This window comes from Panthera tigris, chromosome C2 (assembly GCF_018350195.1).
Source record: "Panthera tigris isolate Pti1 chromosome C2, P.tigris_Pti1_mat1.1, whole genome shotgun sequence".
Classification (NCBI taxonomy): Eukaryota; Metazoa; Chordata; class Mammalia; order Carnivora; family Felidae; genus Panthera; species Panthera tigris.
Genome location: NC_056668.1, coordinates 111,467,963 through 111,488,731, shown reverse-complemented (window position 1 = coordinate 111,488,731; position 20,769 = coordinate 111,467,963). Strand labels below are relative to the sequence as shown.

At 36.9% G+C, this 20,769-nt stretch overlaps 1 protein-coding gene and 1 pseudogene across 1 annotated transcript in view; one reads left to right on the top strand and one right to left on the bottom strand.

The window, feature by feature from the left end:
* AADACL2 (arylacetamide deacetylase like 2) overlaps positions 1-20,379 on the top strand; it is a 34,223-nt gene extending 13,844 nt beyond the window's left edge. The window contains exons 3-5 of the mRNA XM_007086295.2: positions 3,936-4,005; positions 5,828-5,999; positions 19,696-20,379. Of these exons, the coding sequence (XP_007086357.1) occupies positions 3,936-4,005; positions 5,828-5,999; positions 19,696-20,298 (845 nt within the window). The 3' untranslated portion in view covers positions 20,299-20,379. The remainder of the gene's footprint in view (positions 1-3,935; positions 4,006-5,827; positions 6,000-19,695) is intronic.
* Positions 8,427-10,705, bottom strand: LOC102956100 (annotated as a pseudogene).
* Positions 20,380-20,769: the final 390 nt, after the last annotated feature.

Here is a 20,769-nt window from a genome sequence, read left to right as displayed (position 1 = left end):
AAGAAAAAGTATTTTTAATAAAAAATGATAATAAAAAGATTTTTTTTCTCTTTCTGTATTCAATAAAAAGAAAAGAAAAAGAGAAAAAAAAGAAAATCGGATAGGTGGACTGGCTAACAGACTGAAATACGACTGAAATTACTTCGTTTTCCCCTATAAGTCAAAGTATGAAGCACTTGACAGACCATAAACTAAGTAGGTGGTGAGACTTGTGTTCTTGAAGAGTGAGGGTGACCCAGTTGGGCGGGGCTTAGTGTCACAGCTCTGCTAGTTGGCATTCTCCATCCTCCACTAGATGGCACTGCTAGCCTACTGGAGTGGATTGTTGTGGCGCTTGTAGGTGCATATTTGCATATGTGGGAGTGATGAAAATGGTGACACCCAGCTACCCAGTCTCTAGTATCGGAACTCTGTTCTTGATCAGCAATCGCGCACCCATCCTTCATCTTCGGTTTCCATCCACTCCCCACTTTCACACTGTCCATGAACAAGCCCCAGGCAGCACCTCCTTTCCGAGTTTTGTCTCAGATGCAGCTGCCTTCCCCAGCACCCCCTTCTGAGGGACTGTGGCTTTGTCTCTATCCCTCTGTGAAGGGTCTTATTGAACAATGGCTGGGTGCTGGCAGCATGTAGGAACACTTGCTGGACCCTGCTGCTGCCGGTGCCCCGAGAATGTGGCCAGGTGCCAGCCTGCCCCGGAAAAAGTTCGTGAGATAGTGTAGCAGCAGCATTTCAGGGATTTTGGAAAATCACAACAGACATCTGGCACCAGGCTTCACCCCAAATGATCTTGTTCTAGTGCCAGAGAATGGGGCCATTCTCTGAGGTCTTCTGGGACCAGGTGGCCTCACAGCCTCCAGCAAATGTCCTTCCAGCAGTGGAACTGTTCTCCCCGTGTGGCCTGAGAACCTTCTGGACCCAACTCTGCTCCTGGGGATTCACCCTTCCCACCAGAGCATTGCTAGTATCGAGCTGTGGAGTTTCAGACTCTGCACTCCTCCTGTTTACAGTCTTAATGGAATTTAAACCCTCTCCTTTCTCCTTTCTCCTTTCTCCCTTTTTAGTTCAGTCCCTGTGGCTGTTTCCAATTTTCCACTTTCTCTTCAGCTGCTTTTGGGGAGCAGTGCTTTTCACATATTCTTCCCCCCCCCGCCCACCGTCTCCATCCTCTCTCCGCATGAAAAGCAGCTCCCTGCCCTCTGTGGTTTCTGTGTCCCCATGTTCACCTCTCCATGCCACATACCTGCTGAATTCTGTCATTCAAGTTGTGCAGATTGTTGTGTTAATCCTCAGATCAGATTTAGTGTTCGTCTGGCTGTATTTCATGGACACACGACACACAGAAAACTTCCATGCTGTCTGCCATCTTGGCTCCTCGCTTTCCCAGTATTTCTATATCTTTTTTATCTCCTTAATGTTTTCTGTAAATTAGAGTTCACATATAATTTAATTTATACTAGGCATTTGTAGTTGGAATATTATGCTTCCTTTATAAAATACATTTTAAGATATTCTAAGATATATAAAAAGATAAATTAATGAGGCCAATTTGGCCTCATTTGTCTCAAAAGAGATGCATTTTTAAAATTTATTTATTTTGAGAGACAGTGTGTAAGCAGGGGAGCAGCAGAGATGGAGAGGAGAGAATCTCAAGCAGACTCTATGTTCTCAGCACAGAGCCCAACATGGAGCTCTATACCACCAACCGTGAGATCATGACATGAGCAGAAATCAAAAATCTAATGCTTAACTGACTGAGCCGCCCAGATGCATCTCTAAAGAGATGTATTAATACCCTTAAAGTTCTTATAAGGTCTATGAAATATCCAAGTATCTATATACACATTACCTGGGTCTTCAGTTAGCACAAGACAAATGCTCACAGATAGGAAAATATCACTTTGGAAAATATTTGGAAGTTCTCCTGATTATCATGTTGATTTCCCCTTTATTGACAAATGCAATGATTGTGATCAGTAGTTCCTAAAAAATGTGCAAATTATCATTCAGGACGCATGTTCCAACATTTTGTTCAGCCAAATTCCTGTTGTGTCTTTATTCTGTGTCTTGGCTTTATATTTGTGTATTGTTTATAGATAGTGAGAACTTATATTTATAAACTAGAAAGGACTTAGATAGCTTCTATTTTTTGACAGATCAGGACATAGATAATGTAACTATTTATTTATAAATTTCACTTTTCCTTTTTTGTTTCCTAGGCTTCCTATTTTTTCTTCTTTATAACTTGAAGTTGTTTTGAGAACTAAGAAATATAAGAATATCTTTCTCTAGTCAATTTATTTACATAAAACAGTGGTTGTTATTTTTCATCCTCAATACTAATACCTTCCTGTTTCTACCTGAGTTCTACAAGTGATATAAATTCAGTAATTGGACATTGAAGACGGAAAAACATGAGCCAACAAGTTTTATCAGAAATATGGTGTGACTTCGGACAGCTGGAGATAAAGAATAGGAAACAAAAAACTTAAAATGACTTTTGCTTTATGATAAATAAAAAGTATTGGGAGATAACTTGAAGACAGGTTTGAAATATATCATTGAGGGTCTTTCATTGTGGGTATCAGTGACTTCTTATGTCTTGTACATTTTGGTGTTCATCCACCCATTGCCTTTTCTTGCATATTATCAACTCAGTCTTGAATGAAAACATTTATCTACCTAAAAGGCTAGTTGATTTACTTTTCTGTTTTCATGGTATTCACATACCCAGTATTTAATTAGTTTTTAATTTGAAGTTTTGTTAATGTGCAGGAGACATCTTGGAACAGCTTCTCTGAATTTCTAGGATGTTGTGGTAAATAAAGTAGTAGCAGATGTCACAGAGTTGCCAAAGTTATGTGGCCAGGTTACTGGTAAATTGGGTTTGGAGGTACCTGGGGTTAGAGACACATGTGTACTAGGGAGAGAGGGGATGCCTTGTGTGCTAAAATGAACATGTAAGAGCAGAAGGTTTATGACTCCTTGAATAGATGGACTGCAAACAAAATCAATGCTGTTGTTGTGGGATTGGAGTAAGAGAATAATTTTCTTTGGCTTCACCAAGCAGAGGTTTGATTACCAAATCAAGTTAGCTATGCCTGAAATATCAATTAAAAAAATAATTCTCTTTATTTGTCACCATTGCAATGTAAACCATTCCTCAGGAGTCCACTATCTCATATTCTTCTGTGATTTTGGAAATCTCTCACTCGCCAGAGGCTCTCTCAAAATTAAGTTACTTTTCTTTAGACTCTGTCTTCAATACCAAGGTTATTACACCATTTCCTAATGTGACATGCAAAGAATATGGAGATTCAAGGAACCGTATTATTGAGTGCTGTGGTTTTACAGAGTCAGTGTATCTATTATTTTCTTTCCCCCCAAATTCTGAACCAACTGAAGATTATATACAAAATTCAAATAAACAACAGTCAAAACATAACCATTATTTCTAAAGAAGGCTTTGGGAGAAAGTGTATTTAGGTACTGAGTTAGATTGACTCATCTGTCGTGGCTGGCCCTGCTAACCAGCCACGCAGTTCCTCCCTATGGAACTTGCTGCCTGAAAAAGCAAGCAGAGTAAAACGCAACAAGCCACAAAAATTTCTTGGGAGAATCATTGTGTACAGGCAGTGGATGCAAATAGAAAAAATAGAATGGCCCAAGGCTACTTTCCCTTCCTCAAAACACCAATCTGCAAAGTCATCTTTTCATCACTGGAGACAGTGACAGAGGAGACACTCCTCCAGACTGTGTCAGGCTGATTCTGGTCCCTCTGAATAGAAATGGAGTGGGAAATTTAGGTTTCTATATAACACATTTCTTTCCAAGTTCATAGCTACAAGCATTTCTGTTGCTGTGGTTTTTTGTTTTTGTTTTTGTTTTTGTTTTTTTTTACCAAAAGTACTCTCACATTTCTTTCTTCATTCCAGAGCAGAGTGCTTATGACTCCCTGAATAGATGGACTGCAAACAAACTCAATGCTGTTGTTGTAGGATTGGAGTAAGAGAATGTTTTTCTTTGGCTACTATGATTTCTGCCTTCACCAGGTAGAGGTTTGATTTCTAAATCAAGTTAGCTATGCCTGAAATATCAATTTAAAAAAATTATTCTATTTATTTATCACCATTGCAATGTAAACCATTCCTGAAGAGTCCACTATCTCATATTCTTCTGTGATTTTGGAAATCTCTGAGTAACATCCCTGAGTGAGCATTTTTGGATACACTTTTGCTCTAGACACTTAAAACTCAGGTCCCAACTCAAGCCCCAAGTAACATAGCTAGATAAGAAGATATAAATAAATCCTACAAATTTGGGATGGTAGATTATATTTGGGTTGGTAATAAAATGTTTTATAATAATTCTTGTTTGGAGTAATGTAGGAGGTAAAGGTTGGGATCAGCTAAGAATTTTAAGTCATTCTCAGGAAAAGTGAATTTTACCTTCTGGATTTTGCTAGAAAATATCAGAATGTGTCAGGACAGTTCAATATTTTCTCATACTTATGCAGTCTGTATTTCTGAAGCCCACATCCCCAGGAGGGATTTTTTCGTACCTCTCTTCCCTAGTCCATAGTAACAAAAACATACTTACAGACTTCTAATCTGTAATAGTGACATAGATTTGGGTTTTTTTTGTTGTTGTTTTGTTTTGATTTTTAGCTAGGAAGCTATGAAAGTTTAGAGAGAAAACTAAAGTGACAATTTGGTCATCTAAAGAGTGATTGCCAATGCTGTTTGTTTTGATTACTCGCAGTGGCTAGAACTTCCTACTTTCAGGGATACTTCTCATTTATAACATTAGGATATATCCTTTATACCTCCATAACTTTTGAAGTAATCTAAAACTTATCATTTTAAATCTATTTTAATATAGTGATATGTCTGTTTCTGGCTTATATATTTTATCATATCCTTATGATTTGTGTTCTTTGCCCTAACGTCTAAATATACTGCATTTAAAGTAATAGATACCAACATACTTTGTTTAGGATTTTCTAAAGATAGTTTATGATAAAATTTTAAGGATCATCACACTAACATTTAATGTTAAGTACAGATATTTACAAATTTTGTTTTTCTAAAGAGCATGAGAAAAAAAGTTAGCCCTGATAGATAACAGGCTGATAGAACCATTCTCTTATGTTTACTGGTCCATGTACATAGTGGGGGAAAAAATCCATTTGTATCCATTAAAAGAATAGTGTGATAGTTTGCCTCAGAAATGAATTCATCAGAAACAAACAATCTTCCCAGCATACTAAAAGGTTATTTATATTTCAAAATTTTTATCTAAAATCAACCCCTTGACATTATCCTTGGTGAGATATATACATTGCAAGCATGTAGGATTTTTATTCACATGATCTTGAAAAATGTAACACTTTCCCTATAATAATCTCTCAGATCTGCTGTCCTCAAACATCCATGGTGCTCTTTCAATAATTTTTTTTAATGTTTGGACCTCCAGTTACATTGAGAATATGGTATAAACTATAGAGTATCTCCAATCTAAAATGCATGTGGACTAAAAACTATGCTTACAATTGTCGGGAGTTCCTAATATCTCCTTACCCCTCACACACAATGCTATCCGTGGAATGTAGATACAAGGTTGAAAACCATTATATGAATTTTCTTTTCTTTTTTTTTCCATATACTAAGGAGTTAGTGGAAAACTCAAGTGTGATTTTTTTGACAGATTAAAAATAGAAACTGGTGTTAAATTGCATCTATTTGGTATTGAAAAACTACATGGAAAGATACAACCATAAATGGTATGTTATAAAAAAATTGTTTAAATAAATCATTCTTTTTTAAAGCTATAGACTAGCTCCTCAACATCATTTTCCTGCTCAGTTTGAAGACAGTTTCACTGCAGTCAAATTTTTTCTTCAAGATAAAATTCTTAGAAAATATGGAGTGGATCCCACCCGAATCTGTGTTTCAGGAGACAGTTCTGGGGGCAATTTGGCAGCAGCTGTGACTCAACAGGTATGTTGCATTTATTTTTATTCTGAGAGGTAGAGGTCACAAATTATTTTTTTTCCTATACACATAACCAGTTCTTTCAGCATCATTTGTTGAAAAGACCATACTTTCTCATTGGATTACAGTGATACTGGAGTCTAAGATCATTTAACTATCAATATGACTATTTCTGAATCCTCTCTTTTGTTCCATTGACCTGTTTGTCTGTTCTTATGCCTGATACTATTCTGACTCCAGCTTTGGTCTTTCTTCAAAATTGTTTCTAATACTCTAAATCTTTTCCATAAAAATACTGGGATATCTTGTCAATTTCTAAAAACAAAAAAGCTAATTTGGATTTTGTATGGTATTGTGTTGAATCTATAGGTTAATAATCCTGGTACTTCCAATTAAAGTGCATGGTTTATGTCATTTTTTATTTAAGTCCTCTTCACTTTCCTCAGTATTTTCCTTTTTCAGTGTAGAAATCTTACAAATCTTTTCTTAAATTTATTCCTGAATTATTTGGGAAAATTTTCATGTAAAATAATATTTTTCAAGTGCCTCTTTGAAAGTATTCAGAAATCATTTGCGTTTTACACTGACCTTTTCCAATCATATCCTTAAAAATTTCACTTATAAATTCTAGGGTTTTTTTTTTTAATGTTTCCTAGGATATTCTACATAGTCCTATCTCCTGCCACTAGAGACCATTTTAATTCTTCCTTTTTAATCTTTATGCTTTTCTTTATTAATTAGTGCACTAGCTAGGGCTTCCAGGACTATATTGAATACAATTGTCATTCTCTGAATTTTAGAAGGAAATCATTCAATATTTCACCAATAAATATGATGTTAACTAAAAGCGTTTTACAGTTGGCTTTTGTCAGGCTGAGAAAGTCTTTACTATTCCTGATTTGATGATAGTGTTTGCATAAATAGGTATTAAGTTTGCTAAATGTTTTTAATGGATCTATTGATATTACAGTGTGATTTTTCTCCTTTATTCTTTTGATGTAGTAAATTATGTCAGTTGACTTTCAGATGTAAAATTATGAGCCTCCCTGGTCATGATGACTTAAAGCTATTATATTTTGCTGGTTTCTTTTTGCTGAAATTAAAGATTTGAGGGATTGATGTCTATCTTTTAAAAGTTCTTTGTCAAAGTTTTTTTTTTTTTTTTTTTTGAGAGAGAGAGAGCAAATGAGTGAGCACAGGCAAGAAGGTGTGGGGGTAGAGAAAGAGAGTCCTTTTTTTAAAAATGTTTAATTTGAGAGAGAGTGTAAGCAGCAGAGGAGCAGAGAGAGAAGGAGACAGAGAATCTGAAGCAGGCTCTAGGCTCAGAGCTGTCAGTGCAGATACCAATGTGGAGTCCATTGCAGGGTCCAGCATGGGGCTCGTACCCATGAACTATGAGGTCATTACCTGAGATAAAGTTGGATTCTTATCCAACTGAACCACTTAGTTGCCCCAAGAGACAGACAGAGAGAGAGAGAGAGAGAGAGAGAGAGAGAGAGAGAGAGAGAATTTTACCCCACACTGAATGTGGAGCCCTACACAGGGCTCAATCCCATGTCCCAGGATCATTACCTGAGCTGTAATCAAGAGTTGGACACTCAACTGACTGACCCATCCAGGCACCCCTTGTCAGGTTTTGACATAAAGTTATACTGGCCTCATTCAATCATTTGGGAAGCATCCCAACTCCTCCTCCAATTTTTTTTCAGAAAACCTAATCATAAATATATTTATTTGTTCTTTAAAGGAGAAGAATGGTGAGGAAAATAGAAAGCTCACAGCTGAAATCAGAAGTCACAAGATGAATTCATCACTCAGCTCCTAAAAGTCAAACTTATAGAGGGATGTTGAAGAGGGACTAAGTTAGGTAATTTCCACCATGTGATTGTGGGGAAATCAGACACAGGCCAGTCACACAAGTCAATTAGTTGTCTGTGTTTCCTGAGCCCAAGTCATCAAGGCTTACTAGCTTCATCATTGGCGGCACCAAAGTTTGATGTTACATATGCAAAGAGAGACTCAAAGAGACACTCAAAAGAGTCATGGGTTTGCCCTCACTCAAAATTTGGGGGAATGACTTAGAACATTGGGAGGGACTCTTGTGGGTTGAGAGGAAACTTGCAGAGGTACTCCAAGTGAACTGTTGCTGTTGGGAAAAAGAAGTAAGGGGTCAGCTGGAATGGAACTGGGGTAGCTCCCAAGTGGGGTGCAGGAGAGGATTGGCAGGGGCAGACCTTGGGAGAGATGTGGGCCATGTGGGTCATATGAGGGGAGCACTCAATGTCTGTTGTAGGTTGTGGGACTTGGAGGTGGTGACCTACAGGAGTGCTGTTTCCAGGAGCCATCCACAGAAATCCCTAGGATGAAGGTAGTGCCAGTGTTAATATCACCAATGATCACAAGGGCTTTTTTAAGGGTTTGGTATATCTCATCTCAGTGCTGAGGCTGCTCAGCAGATTCCTTCATCAGAGTATTTTGGTCCTGTAAAGAACCAAGCTGTGCGAAGAGCTCTGAAGTTATAAAAATCTTTAACATTTTTGATTAGCAAGTGCATTATCATTTTGGGAATTTGATGTTGGCACATTTGTGGGTGGTAGACATGTAGGAATCTATCAGGTTATGAGTGATATTTGCTTGTCTCTCCACTTGTGGGTCCATGGAAAAGTTTTCTCCTTGGCTATTCTCATTATTTGCAGTAAAAGATTCATCAGGAGAAACCCCAGTTCTTAGTAGAGATGTCTTCCAGCTGCCTACATCCTCCTGTGAATCACATGCCAGCTCAAGGAAGCAACAGTCTTTGTATACAGCCCTTTGTTCTTTATTAAAGAATATACGTATGTGTTCGCTAGGCACAAAGCTCTTGTCCACATCCCAGACTTTTAGGTTGTCCCAGGGAAATACATACTTCTTTGCTTTTGCCTTGTCATCTTTGTACCAGGACAAACTTTCAGGGGTAAATATAAACCAGTATCCTTTAGAGCCTCCTTTCATGATGCCACTGATGCTGATGGTTAGCTGCATCTTTCAAATTACTTAATTTCCAAATCTATTTTTGTTGTGAACCTGACTGATTCTCTGCTGAACATTTGCAAAGTTATGAAATCTTTATGACTAGTGTTGCTGTAGGAGACTGGATGTCAATCAATATCAGGACCTAGTACTTTGTCTTCCCTTCTGCTGTCAAATGTGGTCACCAATCATCCTTTCCATTTACTTGAAGAGTCTGGGGAAGTTTGCCAGTCTTTTTTTGTTTTGGTGTACTTTTTGACACTGTTGATAAATATTTGTTTTCCCAGATCCACACACCTTAAGGAAGGGTTTGCAATTTGTTTCTTGACTATTGCTCAAAATGCCATATCTTGAGTAAACAACCCTGTCCTGATACAGTGTATGTTTTTGATTGCATAGGTTATTTCTCTTCACAGTTCTTTCTCACTGAACCCCATCTTTACTGTCTCAGAAGGAAAGCCTTCATAGAAAATACAATGGATTTAAAGCCCTTTGAGAATTCCAGGGTAACTACTTGATCCCCTCACACTGTGATTCTCTTCTCAAAGTCCACAGCAAATTGTTGACCTACCTACAGCAATGCTTTGGTCTTCCTGGTGGGCTCTTCTGGCTTGAAGTGTTTGTAGGCTCCTACTTCACATTCTGTCATTCTGTGGAGGACAACTGTCCTTCTAATTTGTTCCTGAAGTTTGGCAGATTATGTCAAATGTGGTTGGTAAGTTGCTGATTAAGGAACTTCTGCAAGTATGGGGTCCCCATCTGACTGGCAATATGTTTGTAAGCTGAATGTGAGAGAAACAATTTCCTTTCCTCCTTCCCATATATATTCTTCCAGCTTCTGTTTGCCACCATCACATAATCCCTGTGAAGAGGCAGCATCTTGTTCTCTAGGACATCTCTGGCATCTGTTTCTTCGTCTATAAAGTCTAGTTTGGTGATGACTCCAGTAGTTTTCAGACCTTGAGAATCAAATTCTTTCCTTTCCTTTCCTTTCCTTTCCTTTCCTTTCCTTTCCTTTCCTTTCCTTTCTTTTCCTCTCCTTTCCTTTCCTTTCCTTTCCTATCCTTTTCCTCTCCTTTCCTTTCCTTTCCTTTCCTCTCCTTTCCTCCTTCCTTCCTTCCTTCCTTCCTTCCTTCCTTCCTTCCTTTCTCTCTTTCTTTTCTTTCTCTTTCTTTCTTTCTTTCTTTCTTTCTTTCTTTCTTTCTCCTTCCTTCCTTCCTTTCTCTCTTTCTTTTCTTTCTCTTTCTTTTCCTTTCTTTCTTTCTTTCTTTCTTTCTTTCTTTCTTTCTTTCTTTCTTTCTTTCTTTCTTTCTTTCTTTTCTGACAGACACAGCATGAGTGGAGGAGGGGCAAAGGGAGAGGGAGAGAATCCCAAGCAGGCTCCGTGCTGTCAGCATGTGAGATCATGACCTGAGCCCAAACCAAGGGTCTGACGCTTAACTGACCGAGCCAACCAGGCACCCTGAGAATCAACTTATTTAGTTATCTTCCATGATCTTAGTTTGTAAGATTGGTATTGGCTGGGGTAACAGCCAGTATCAGTTCTCCTGCATGATGAACTGTGAAATCATTTCTCTGATTGGTGACTGATATGGTGACTGATTTCCTGTGGACACTTTATCCAGGTAGGACGATAAGGATTGGATTTCACACGTGTAGGGAATAGAGTCATAAATAAATTGGATTGGCGGAAATGTCTGCATTCCTTCTGGTCACCTGATCTTTTTCTGCTTCAATTTCATGGCACACACCATCAAAATCTGTTTTCCTGTGTAGTTAATAAATCCAGCATATTCTGCTCATAGTGCAACACAAGAGACCATCTCGTTGCAATGCCCAACCCCCAAAGGAGAATGTCCTAGATTAGCAGGTAATTATAAAAGGATAGGGAAGACATGGATAGGGCAAGGTATGGGCCAAGTGCACAGGGCTTTGAAACCATCTCCAGGTGTTCCACTCTTCCCAAATTTCCACCTCTTCACAAACCCAGAATCTTGCTCATTAAAAAAAAAATTAGGAATGAAAATAAAATACTCAGACCACTCAGAAGAAAATTATATACAGACACATATATTTATATTTTATATATACATATGCACATTGCAAAGAGAGATACACACATTCATAATATGAAAGTGTACATATACATATGCATGTATACTAATCTGTAACACCACATACACATACAAAACCCTATTGTGGAGCCAGAATGGCAGTAGTTAACAAAGTTTCACCTTTGGCTCTGCAGAATTTCATTACCAAAAAAAAAATTTGTAAGCCATTAGACTTGTTGATTCCCGAGGCCTCTTCCAACGTAAACTAATTTGCTATGTATTTGAATTAATACATCACTTATTTGAAAAATCTTGCTGGGATGGGGTGGGAAGTGTGGTAGAGAATGAATATTGGAGACTGTCCCCTGTTTTACATACGAATCGCTACACCAAATCATACAGCAATCAAATCTTGAATTTTATCGAAAACTGTTTTTATGGATATAGAAATTCTGGAAACTGTCCAATAATTACCCAATAATGATCAAGAAGCACCTTTAACACCTGTAATGTCTGTTTGCATTTTGTAATATTTGCCAGGCTTTGTAAATGAAGAAAGCTTTTGAAATGATTATGACATGTAGCCATAAAGATCCATCAAGATGTGAAGACCTTTCCAGCAGGGCAATCCTGAATATTAACACAGCTACCAAAAACAGATGCGATTCTCAGTACAATTTGTAGCACAGTACAAGTTGTTGTCTTGAAGTGAATTAAAATTTGACATTATCGTATTCTTTGAATTGGCTACTTGTAGAAGAACATAATATCTAATTAACTTTCTGATATATCTGATCAAAGAAATTGTTTTACAGCTGAAAATACTGTATCAGAACTCAACATGGTTACATAGTATAACAAAAAAGTGATTTCCTTTAGCATTTCTTGTTTATTCTTTTAAAAACATTTTAATGTTTATTTATTCTTGAGGGAGAGGGACAGAGAGAGGGAAAAGGGCAGAGAGAGGGAGATACAGAATCCTAAGAAGGCTCCAGGCTCTGAGCTGTCAGCACAGAGCCCGATGTGGGTCTCAAACCCATGAACCACGAGATCATGACCTGAGCTAAAGTTGGACGCTCATCGGACTGAGCCACCCAGGTGCCCCTCCTGTTTTTTATGATCATACTTTAAGTTGCTTATTCTTCATGGTCAGCTAAACTTTCTACATGAGTTGTATTTTAATCAAAAAGTTTTATTCCCCATGCTAGGTTTATTCTTTATCTGGCTAATTAAAATCACCTTTTACTTTGTAAGTATTATACCACCCCTCCCTTTTTTCAAAGTCTCATGTTTCAACAAAGCGTTTAATAGTATGTTACAGATTTACAGCCTGAAAAGCTCAGTTTCAGTAAGAATACCTCATTTAGAGATCGGTATTTTTGTGTACTCTGAGAAGACTTCAGGCGACATATTAGATATATCCTTCCTAATGGATACCAAATATATATATATATATATATATATATATATATATATATATATAATTCATAGTGTAAAAAGATGTTCTCGTGTATATATATATGTAATTCATAGTGTAAAAAGATGTTCTCGTGGATTAAGAAGTTAAATAGATTCTTCTGTATTCTGTAATTTTCTGTTTTGGACTTTGTCTATTTTTCAATTCTCTTCTACTTACTGAAAGAGAAATGAGTATCTTTTCCCTACAATTCTGAGATTTTCTGGCAAAATCACATAATGTGTCCTAAAATTACTAATGTTGCTTACCAATTACAATGATCTGAATAATCACTATAGTCGAAAAACTTTCTCTCAACAAAGTTCCTTAATCTTTACTTTAAGGAGCAATTTTTTTAAATTTAATAGCATTTAAATTCAATTTCCTGGCCATCTCATCTAATTATATTTTAGAGTAATTTATGCATTATTTTTATTTATTTATGGCATAAACATCTTCTTAATTTTAGAAAATAATATGAATTGATTCAATACTCTGAAGTAATTATTAAGTTCCACCCTTCTCAGTTGTTAAAAACTATGTGATTCTATGTAGGAAATTTGAAAAGGTAGTGGTAATATAAGATATCTCTATTTGTTTATAGGTTAACCTTTCTAAATATATTGTTCCTACTAATTTGTATCATTTGTCATAAGGTGTCAATGTAGCCTTGTGATCGATTTATAACAATATTTCTGTGACATCTCTACATCATATTTCTATGGCCACATATGATCTTATATGTTTGACACTTCTCTAAAAATATTTTTAATGTTTTCTTTACCAGTCTTAAGAGTAAATATAAATCAGAGACTAATTAATGATGATGCCTTAAAAAAAAGTGACACTACACACCCTTCAACCTGGGATATTTTCAGTAGCAGGTATACTATATTCTTTGTTTATATACTAAGTATACTAGGTATACTATTTATTTGTTTATTAATCTCCATGTAATTGCAACATAGCAGTGTCACATGGACTACATGAAATCCACTGAACGTAGAAATACCAGTCCTCCGTTAATTTCAATCTTGCATCACCATTGCTCTCTGGAAACCTCTATCCATCTGTGCCAGCACAATCAAGATGGTTTTCTGAAGCCGCTGTGTAGTCTCAGGAGGTCTTTGTCATCGTTTGTTAGATCTTGGACCGATTATCCCTCTATTAAGACTAAGAGAAATTCTTCCATTCTTCTTTCATGGGTCGATTAGCAGTAGGTCTTTCTCTCCCTGTGTTGGCCAAGCGGAAGACGTGTCTAGGAAAAGCATCTTGTCTTGGGATTTACATCTTCATCTCAGGGAAAAAATGACTTAGTAAGTTTGCTAGATTAAATAAAAGATTGGCTAGGTTGCTCAGTTCTGTAAAACTAAAAGACCTTTATTAACAGTGCAAGTTAAGCCTGAAATTCATCTGGCTTTGAAATTATTACCTTTCAACATATGAAAGCTGTTTACCTGACACACAGTAACAACAAAGTTGCCTTACTCTGGAGTTACAGGTGGAGGTCACTTTGGTAAGTAAGAAAGTTGTTTTGCTACAGCCTAACATCAGATATTCAACTCTCATCATTTTAAGCTCTTTTTCTACATACTCCTAATGTATACCTTCCTCATTTAATCACTTTGTATTCTCCCCTGGCCATTTGTTCAACTTGCTGTGGCTAAGTAGGTCCGGGATCTCATTATTTCTATATCTAAGGGCATTTTTGTTGTTCTTTAACTTCTTTTCATCACTTGAAACTCTTGCCAACTTTTGTCTTAAAATACTCACTCTCCCTGTTCTTATCTTCTCTTCCATTCAGCTTTATGGGAGATGAACTCTTGGTCTATACACTCCTTTGAGTCTGATTTTCCTTAGGACTCAACGTTTGGTCCTTCTGGCTTTTATCCCATTCTCTGCTTGGTCTCATGACTTCAGCTCTGAATGATCTGCTAAAGGCTCTTAAAGTTATGCCTCCCACTAATGCCACTGTCATGAGCTCAAAACCCATGTATCCAAATGGTTTTCCCCACCTGGATATTCCATAAGCACTAGAAACCCTTACAGGCGAACCTCCTCTATACTACTCAAAGCAGTTACACTCCAGTGATTATCCTATTATTTGTTGCATGTGCACAATCCCAACTGGAGTCTATTTTGGAATCTGGGACAATAATTTTTTTTTAATCTTTATGTATCCAAACCCTGCCATCATACCTGTACTCTTGCTGTCTTCTTCCTCCACCCTTCAGAATACTCCAGAGTTGGACCTTGGCCTCTCTTCTGCCTGTTTTACCTGAGGGCAGCCTCTTTATCAGTCCCCTTGTGTAACACAACACGATATTACAGATTATCCTCAACACATCTTTGTGGGAAAGATTTAGAGATTAAATAAAGACACTGGTCCTACATGCTGCTGAATTGAACCATAACTGATTATTCACCTTGGAATCAAGTTGTTTTTGCGACTTGCTGAGAAGAGTTGAACGGATTCATTCTGTCCCCTCCCTATTTATGCAGTTACTGTTTGTCTCTTTTGGAATCCTGGTTCAAAAAAACAAAAACAAAAACAAAAACAAAAAACTAAGTGCATAGATACTACATCAGTGGAAGTACGGTGAATAGTGATGTTAGAAAGGATGGCAGGGGCAAATCATGCCTCTTTTGATTTTTTTTTTCTCCAAGGGCATCGTGAAGTCATAGAAAAATTTTAATCACATTTGTATTTTAAAAAATACTGTTGCTTGTTGTATTTATCTTAGCATAATACTCTCTAGCTCTAGGCACTTTGTGGCAAATGGCAAGATCTCATTCTTTTCTATGGCTGAGGAACATTCCATTGTATATATGATTTCACTCATGTGGAATTTAAATATCAAAACAAATGATCATGGGGAAAAAGAGAGAGCAGCAAACCAAGAAATAGACTCTTAACCATAGAGGACAAACTGATGATACCAGAGGGGTGGTGGGTGGGGGAATTGGTGAAATAAGTGTTGGACGTTAAGGAGTCCCAACCACCCCATGGGCTAATACCACCATCTTGGACATTAGCTTTTCAACGTATGAATTTGGAGGAATATAAACATTCAGACTACAGTAGGCTCCATGTGGGAGTTCTCCAGCTCCTACAAAAGTTGGAACATGTGCTCCAGGGTGATGCCAAAAGTCCTCTTGTGTTGGAGTTCCTTCATGGTGGCTCGTAGTCACCCAAATACTCACTGGCTATCTGTGTGTTGGTGAAGTTGGATGTGGTACGAGGTGGGGGTGATCAATGAAAAGGAAGAGTAGTGAGGGAAGCAATCACAATTGCTATGAAGCTGGGTGCACCGGATTAAAAAATAGTAGATCTGCTAAGTTTGATGAACAGGATTATCAGTAGTGATGTGGGAACTCCATATATAACTAATATTTTACATACATCTATCTTTCTATGGATGACAAGCACAGGATAAGTTGCTGTGGATGTGCAGAACTTTAAATAATACACATCTAAACCAGGGGGCTAGATGGTAAGGACCTTTGCAAACCAGTGACTGGTTTGAGCTGGGCTGTGGATAACGAGGGACTCAATGCAGGAACAGTAATGTATGCGCTAGGCAAGAAGAACCGGCCATTCTCTAGGAAAGCACCATTGCCCTAATAGATGGCCTTGGGGCATTTGGGGAATGGGAGAGGATTCAGTAATGCTTCAGACTGTCTGGAGCAGGCTTTATGTCAGGCACAAGTATTCATGACAGGCAAATACATGGGCTTCAAAGCAGTTGAGTCAGTAAACTGATATAGGGCTCTCTGGGCAGGGCATAAAGTCATGAGTGGTTTTTCTCTGTCTTTCCTATCAGCTACCCCTCAGTCACCATTCCCAACTAATGGGGGCTAGTTGTGAATAAAGAAATTAACGCAGGAATGAAAGTCCTTCTGACCTACATGTCATTCTAAGCTTTTTAGTATGATACAGAAGCCTTTTATGAACTGGTTTCGAATTTTGTTGCCAACTTTCTAGATTGAGGAGATCAGTCTTTACCATGGTGTTAATAAACTACTCTCATGGTAACAATACTATCAGTGGCATGACCTGTAACTTGAGAAACCAGTTAGAAATTTAAATTGCATGGTTTAATAAAAGAGGAGCAGAGGGAATAGTTTATATGGGAGAATTGTATTTTAGATTTCATGAGTTTAGAATTAATGGTATTTAAGTACAAAAGAAAAGTTGAAATATATCACATCCATTGTGTTCTCATTGAAATAATGTTAATTATTGGAAGGGATTAAAAATAAGAATGGGCTTTTTTGAATGTATTCTGTAACCTTCTACTGAGTTACCCAGAGGTCTTTGTTATACTGAAAACAATAATAAAAATTTAAGTGGACAATTTAAGAACAGTTACCAGTGTTTAAACCTCAAGGATACCACAACAAGCAAGATGTGTTCTCTCAATTTTTTTTTTTGCTTTTGTATTTTCATTCTTGTTCTTTTTGAAGTGATAATATCCTGAGATAAATGTCTTACACACTTTTTGCAGCCAGGTACATATGGATTGCTCACAGAATGAGAAATATGTATCCATTAATGTGATATTCACATTTATGTTACAGGAAGGTTCATTCAGGGCTTTTCAGTAGTAACGTTTATGGTTCAGTATTAATGCTTATTTGCATTCTTGCACTCTGGCCATTTGTCTTTGAGTCCATGTGGATCTAGAAGGAAAGAACAATGCTATAGATAATTCAATAATTAAGTGTTATTGTTGGGACCTACTCATTATAAGTCTCTTATTGCTTCATATGTCCTCTGGTTTCTGGTTCTAAGAGAACACAATGTCCTCTTAGAATTAGAAACTGAGCAGCAATTTTGATTTAGTTATTTGTCTGCTTTTAAAAAATATTATACTTAGCCTTTTATTATCTTAGAACTGGTAAGACATACAATGACAACTTAGATATTATCAGTGCTTGTGGAATTCAAAATCGAGGAGAGAGATCCATTATATACATTTTTAAAAGGTAAAGGGAAATTGATCATTGACCTGAAAGAGCTAGAGAGTTTTGGAAGTTTAGAAGAGTTTGAAGATAGAGAAGTGAACTTTGATCAGCTACTTACATGCATAATCATACATTTTTGGTTAGAAATATATGTAAATATATAGAAAACATCTAAGAAGATTCATACTAGACTGATAACATGGTTGCTAAAACTAGGGTAAAATTGCCGAACTTGGTGGATCTGACCAGCAGGTGCCCTTCCAGTATTTTCAAAGAGATAACTTTAAAATGAGCTTCAAAGGATGACAGAGAGATAGGAAGAGGTATTGACTGGCAAAGCAACAAATGATATAGTAAGGACGTAGACATAGTAAGTAGTGACACATTTGCGGGAAAACAATTTATTTCATATGACATTCCAGAAAGGACAGTTAGGGCCAGATAAGGTGTTGGTTGGTGTGTTTCTGTTTGCCCTCTCCCTGTGGATGTGGGCTGTTTGTTTCCTTGTCTAGGCTTGGGACGTTGGCAGTGGGATGTTGATGGTAGACTTTGGCTCAGTAAATCATCTATCTACATGAGGGCACTTGGGAGAGATTTGAGAGTTTCCGTCAGGAAACATTGTCTTGGCTCATTTTCATTCTAAACTTGTGAAGCCTCTAATGCCCTCAGAGAGCATCATAGAGGTGGTGGGATACTATTTCCCTTTCTGAGGTACATCTTGGATTTCAGTTGATTCCCTCCTTTGAGTTCAGCCAGCCACTCTGGTGAGAGGTTGACTTACAGGTACATCTTCTAGTCACAGCAGGCGTTTTCATTTGTCCAGATATCATTGTCTCAGATGCCACACTCTAGCCTAGACACTTGCTTTTTGGAAATTATTTTCAGGTTCTCCTTTAGGGTTCTCAGGGTCATAGGTGAACCTCAGGACACCTCCCTTCACCTCTGGAAAGAAAAAAGGGCTCCATGTTACATATTCCACATTCTCTCCTTGTATGTCAAATGGAATATCAACAAGGTTTTTAAAAATAATTTCATCCCTTTGTTTTCCAAATATCACCATTCTTTCAGAAGGTAAGCTACCTATCCATTGGCTTTTTTTCTCTTTTCTGTCTCTGTACTTCTGCATTTAAATAATGTTTCTTAAAATTTACAGTATGTTGCTGGGAACTTGCTTAACAGCCAAATACTATTATTTTAAACTTTAAACTGTTTTAAAATATTTTAATTGTAATGCTAATTTTTAATTTTAATTTTCAAATTTATGATAAAATATTATTTCAATAGCTATATTTATTTTTTCCATTCACTTTGGTTTCATGCAGTCAATAATTCTTGCAGATTTATTTATAGTGTCAGTTTCCTCCAGGGTTATCCTATTTAGATTATTTGCATTGGTGATTTTTGACAAAAACCTCATTCTATGTATGTATGTATGCATGTCTCTCTCTCTCTCTCTCTCTCTCTCTCTTCCCATTTACCCAATGTAATGAACTCATTTGATGCGCCAACCCAGTTGACAATAAGGCATCAAATTGCTAAAGCAAATCTAGCAAGGTATGTACTATTAGTGGTTACAAAGCCAGGTTGCTGCTACTTCTGTCACCACCTGGGATTGAGATTCCTGTGGCTGCTGCTCCCAGTCTCTCAAATTGCTCTTGGGTACAGCCCAGTAGTGCCTCACTTCCTGACATTGTCTGTTTTAAATTTGTTTTTAATCAATATACAATTGACATACAACATCATGTTAGTTTCAGGTACACAGCATAATCGACAGATGTACATATTGCAGCTTGATCAACATAGTAATATGTCAAGTTAACATCTATCACCACACATAACTACAAATTGTTTTTCTTGTGATATGAACATTTGAGATTTACTATTTTAATAGCATTCAAATATACAACACAGGATTATTAACCTAGTAACCACACTATACATGACATCCCTGGGACTTATTTGTTTTATACCTGGGCGTCTCTATCTCTCTCCCTTTTTCACACACAACCAACATTTTTAAAACTTTACTGTTGAAATGAGCTTGACAAGTTTTTATGCCACTGAAGGTCATTATAAATATTGTGAAAATAATATATTATCACATCAATTTATGTAGATTTGTTTATCTCATGATTGCTTACGTTTTAAAAATTAAATCTCTCCCTCCTGAAGTTTTGGAATTTTTGCTTATAGGACATCATTATGTTTTTTTCAGGTGCAGATTGATCTTGAAATAAAGCATAAAATCAAGCTTCAAGCTTTAATTTACCCTGTCTTACAGATAATAGATTCTTGTTTGCCATCTCACCAAGAACATGAGTGTGGTATAATTCTAACAAAGGACTTGGGCATAAAACTCATTAGCTCATATTTAACCACTGATGAAACACTTGCCCAAGCAATCAGAAGAAACCAACATATGCCTCTGGAATCAAGACACCTGTTTAAGTTTGTTAACTGGAGTACTCTTTTACCCAAGAAATATAGAAAAAACCATGTTTATACCAAACCAGTTCTTGGAAGACATAATTATTCATTGCCAGCACTTATGGATATCAGAGCATCTCCCTTGTTAGCCAGTGATTCTCAGTTACAGAATTTGCCATCAACCTATATTCTTACCTGTCAGTATGATTGTGTAAGGGATGATGGACTTATGTATGTCACAAGACTTCAAAATGTTGGAGTTCAAGTTACTCATGACCATATTGAGAATGGGTTCCATGGAGCTTTATCGTTGATGGTGTCACCAGTGTACTTACGTCTAGGTCTCAGGATAAAAGACATGTATATTAGTTGGCTGGATAAGAATTTATAAATGTAATATATATAAAATATATAGGGCCACCAGTTAATGGGTTGTAATTTGTGATATACAAATTATCACAGGTGTGGTACAAAGAGCAATGTCATTTGTGTTATCTGAATGGAGATTAAAATCAGTTATAAAAGTGACTGTATGTCCTTGAGCTAGTTAATTTTTCTTATTCCTAGAACTGCATGTGTAAAATGTATATAATCCTTTTATTTATAGTTTATGATAATTATGTTGGTCCTAATACAAACCAACACCTATTCAAGTTGAGAATAAGAATGGTTACTGACACGTTAGAGAAGATGGCAGAGAAATTATAATAGTGAGTGGGCAAAGGAAAAATAAAGGGAAAAAGTTACAAGGTAATCGGGTTAGTTTCCTATGACTGCTGTAATGTTTTACTACAAATTTGGTGGCTTAAAACAGCAGAAATGTTTTCTCTCAGAGGGTCACCAAATCAGGGTGCTGGCAAGA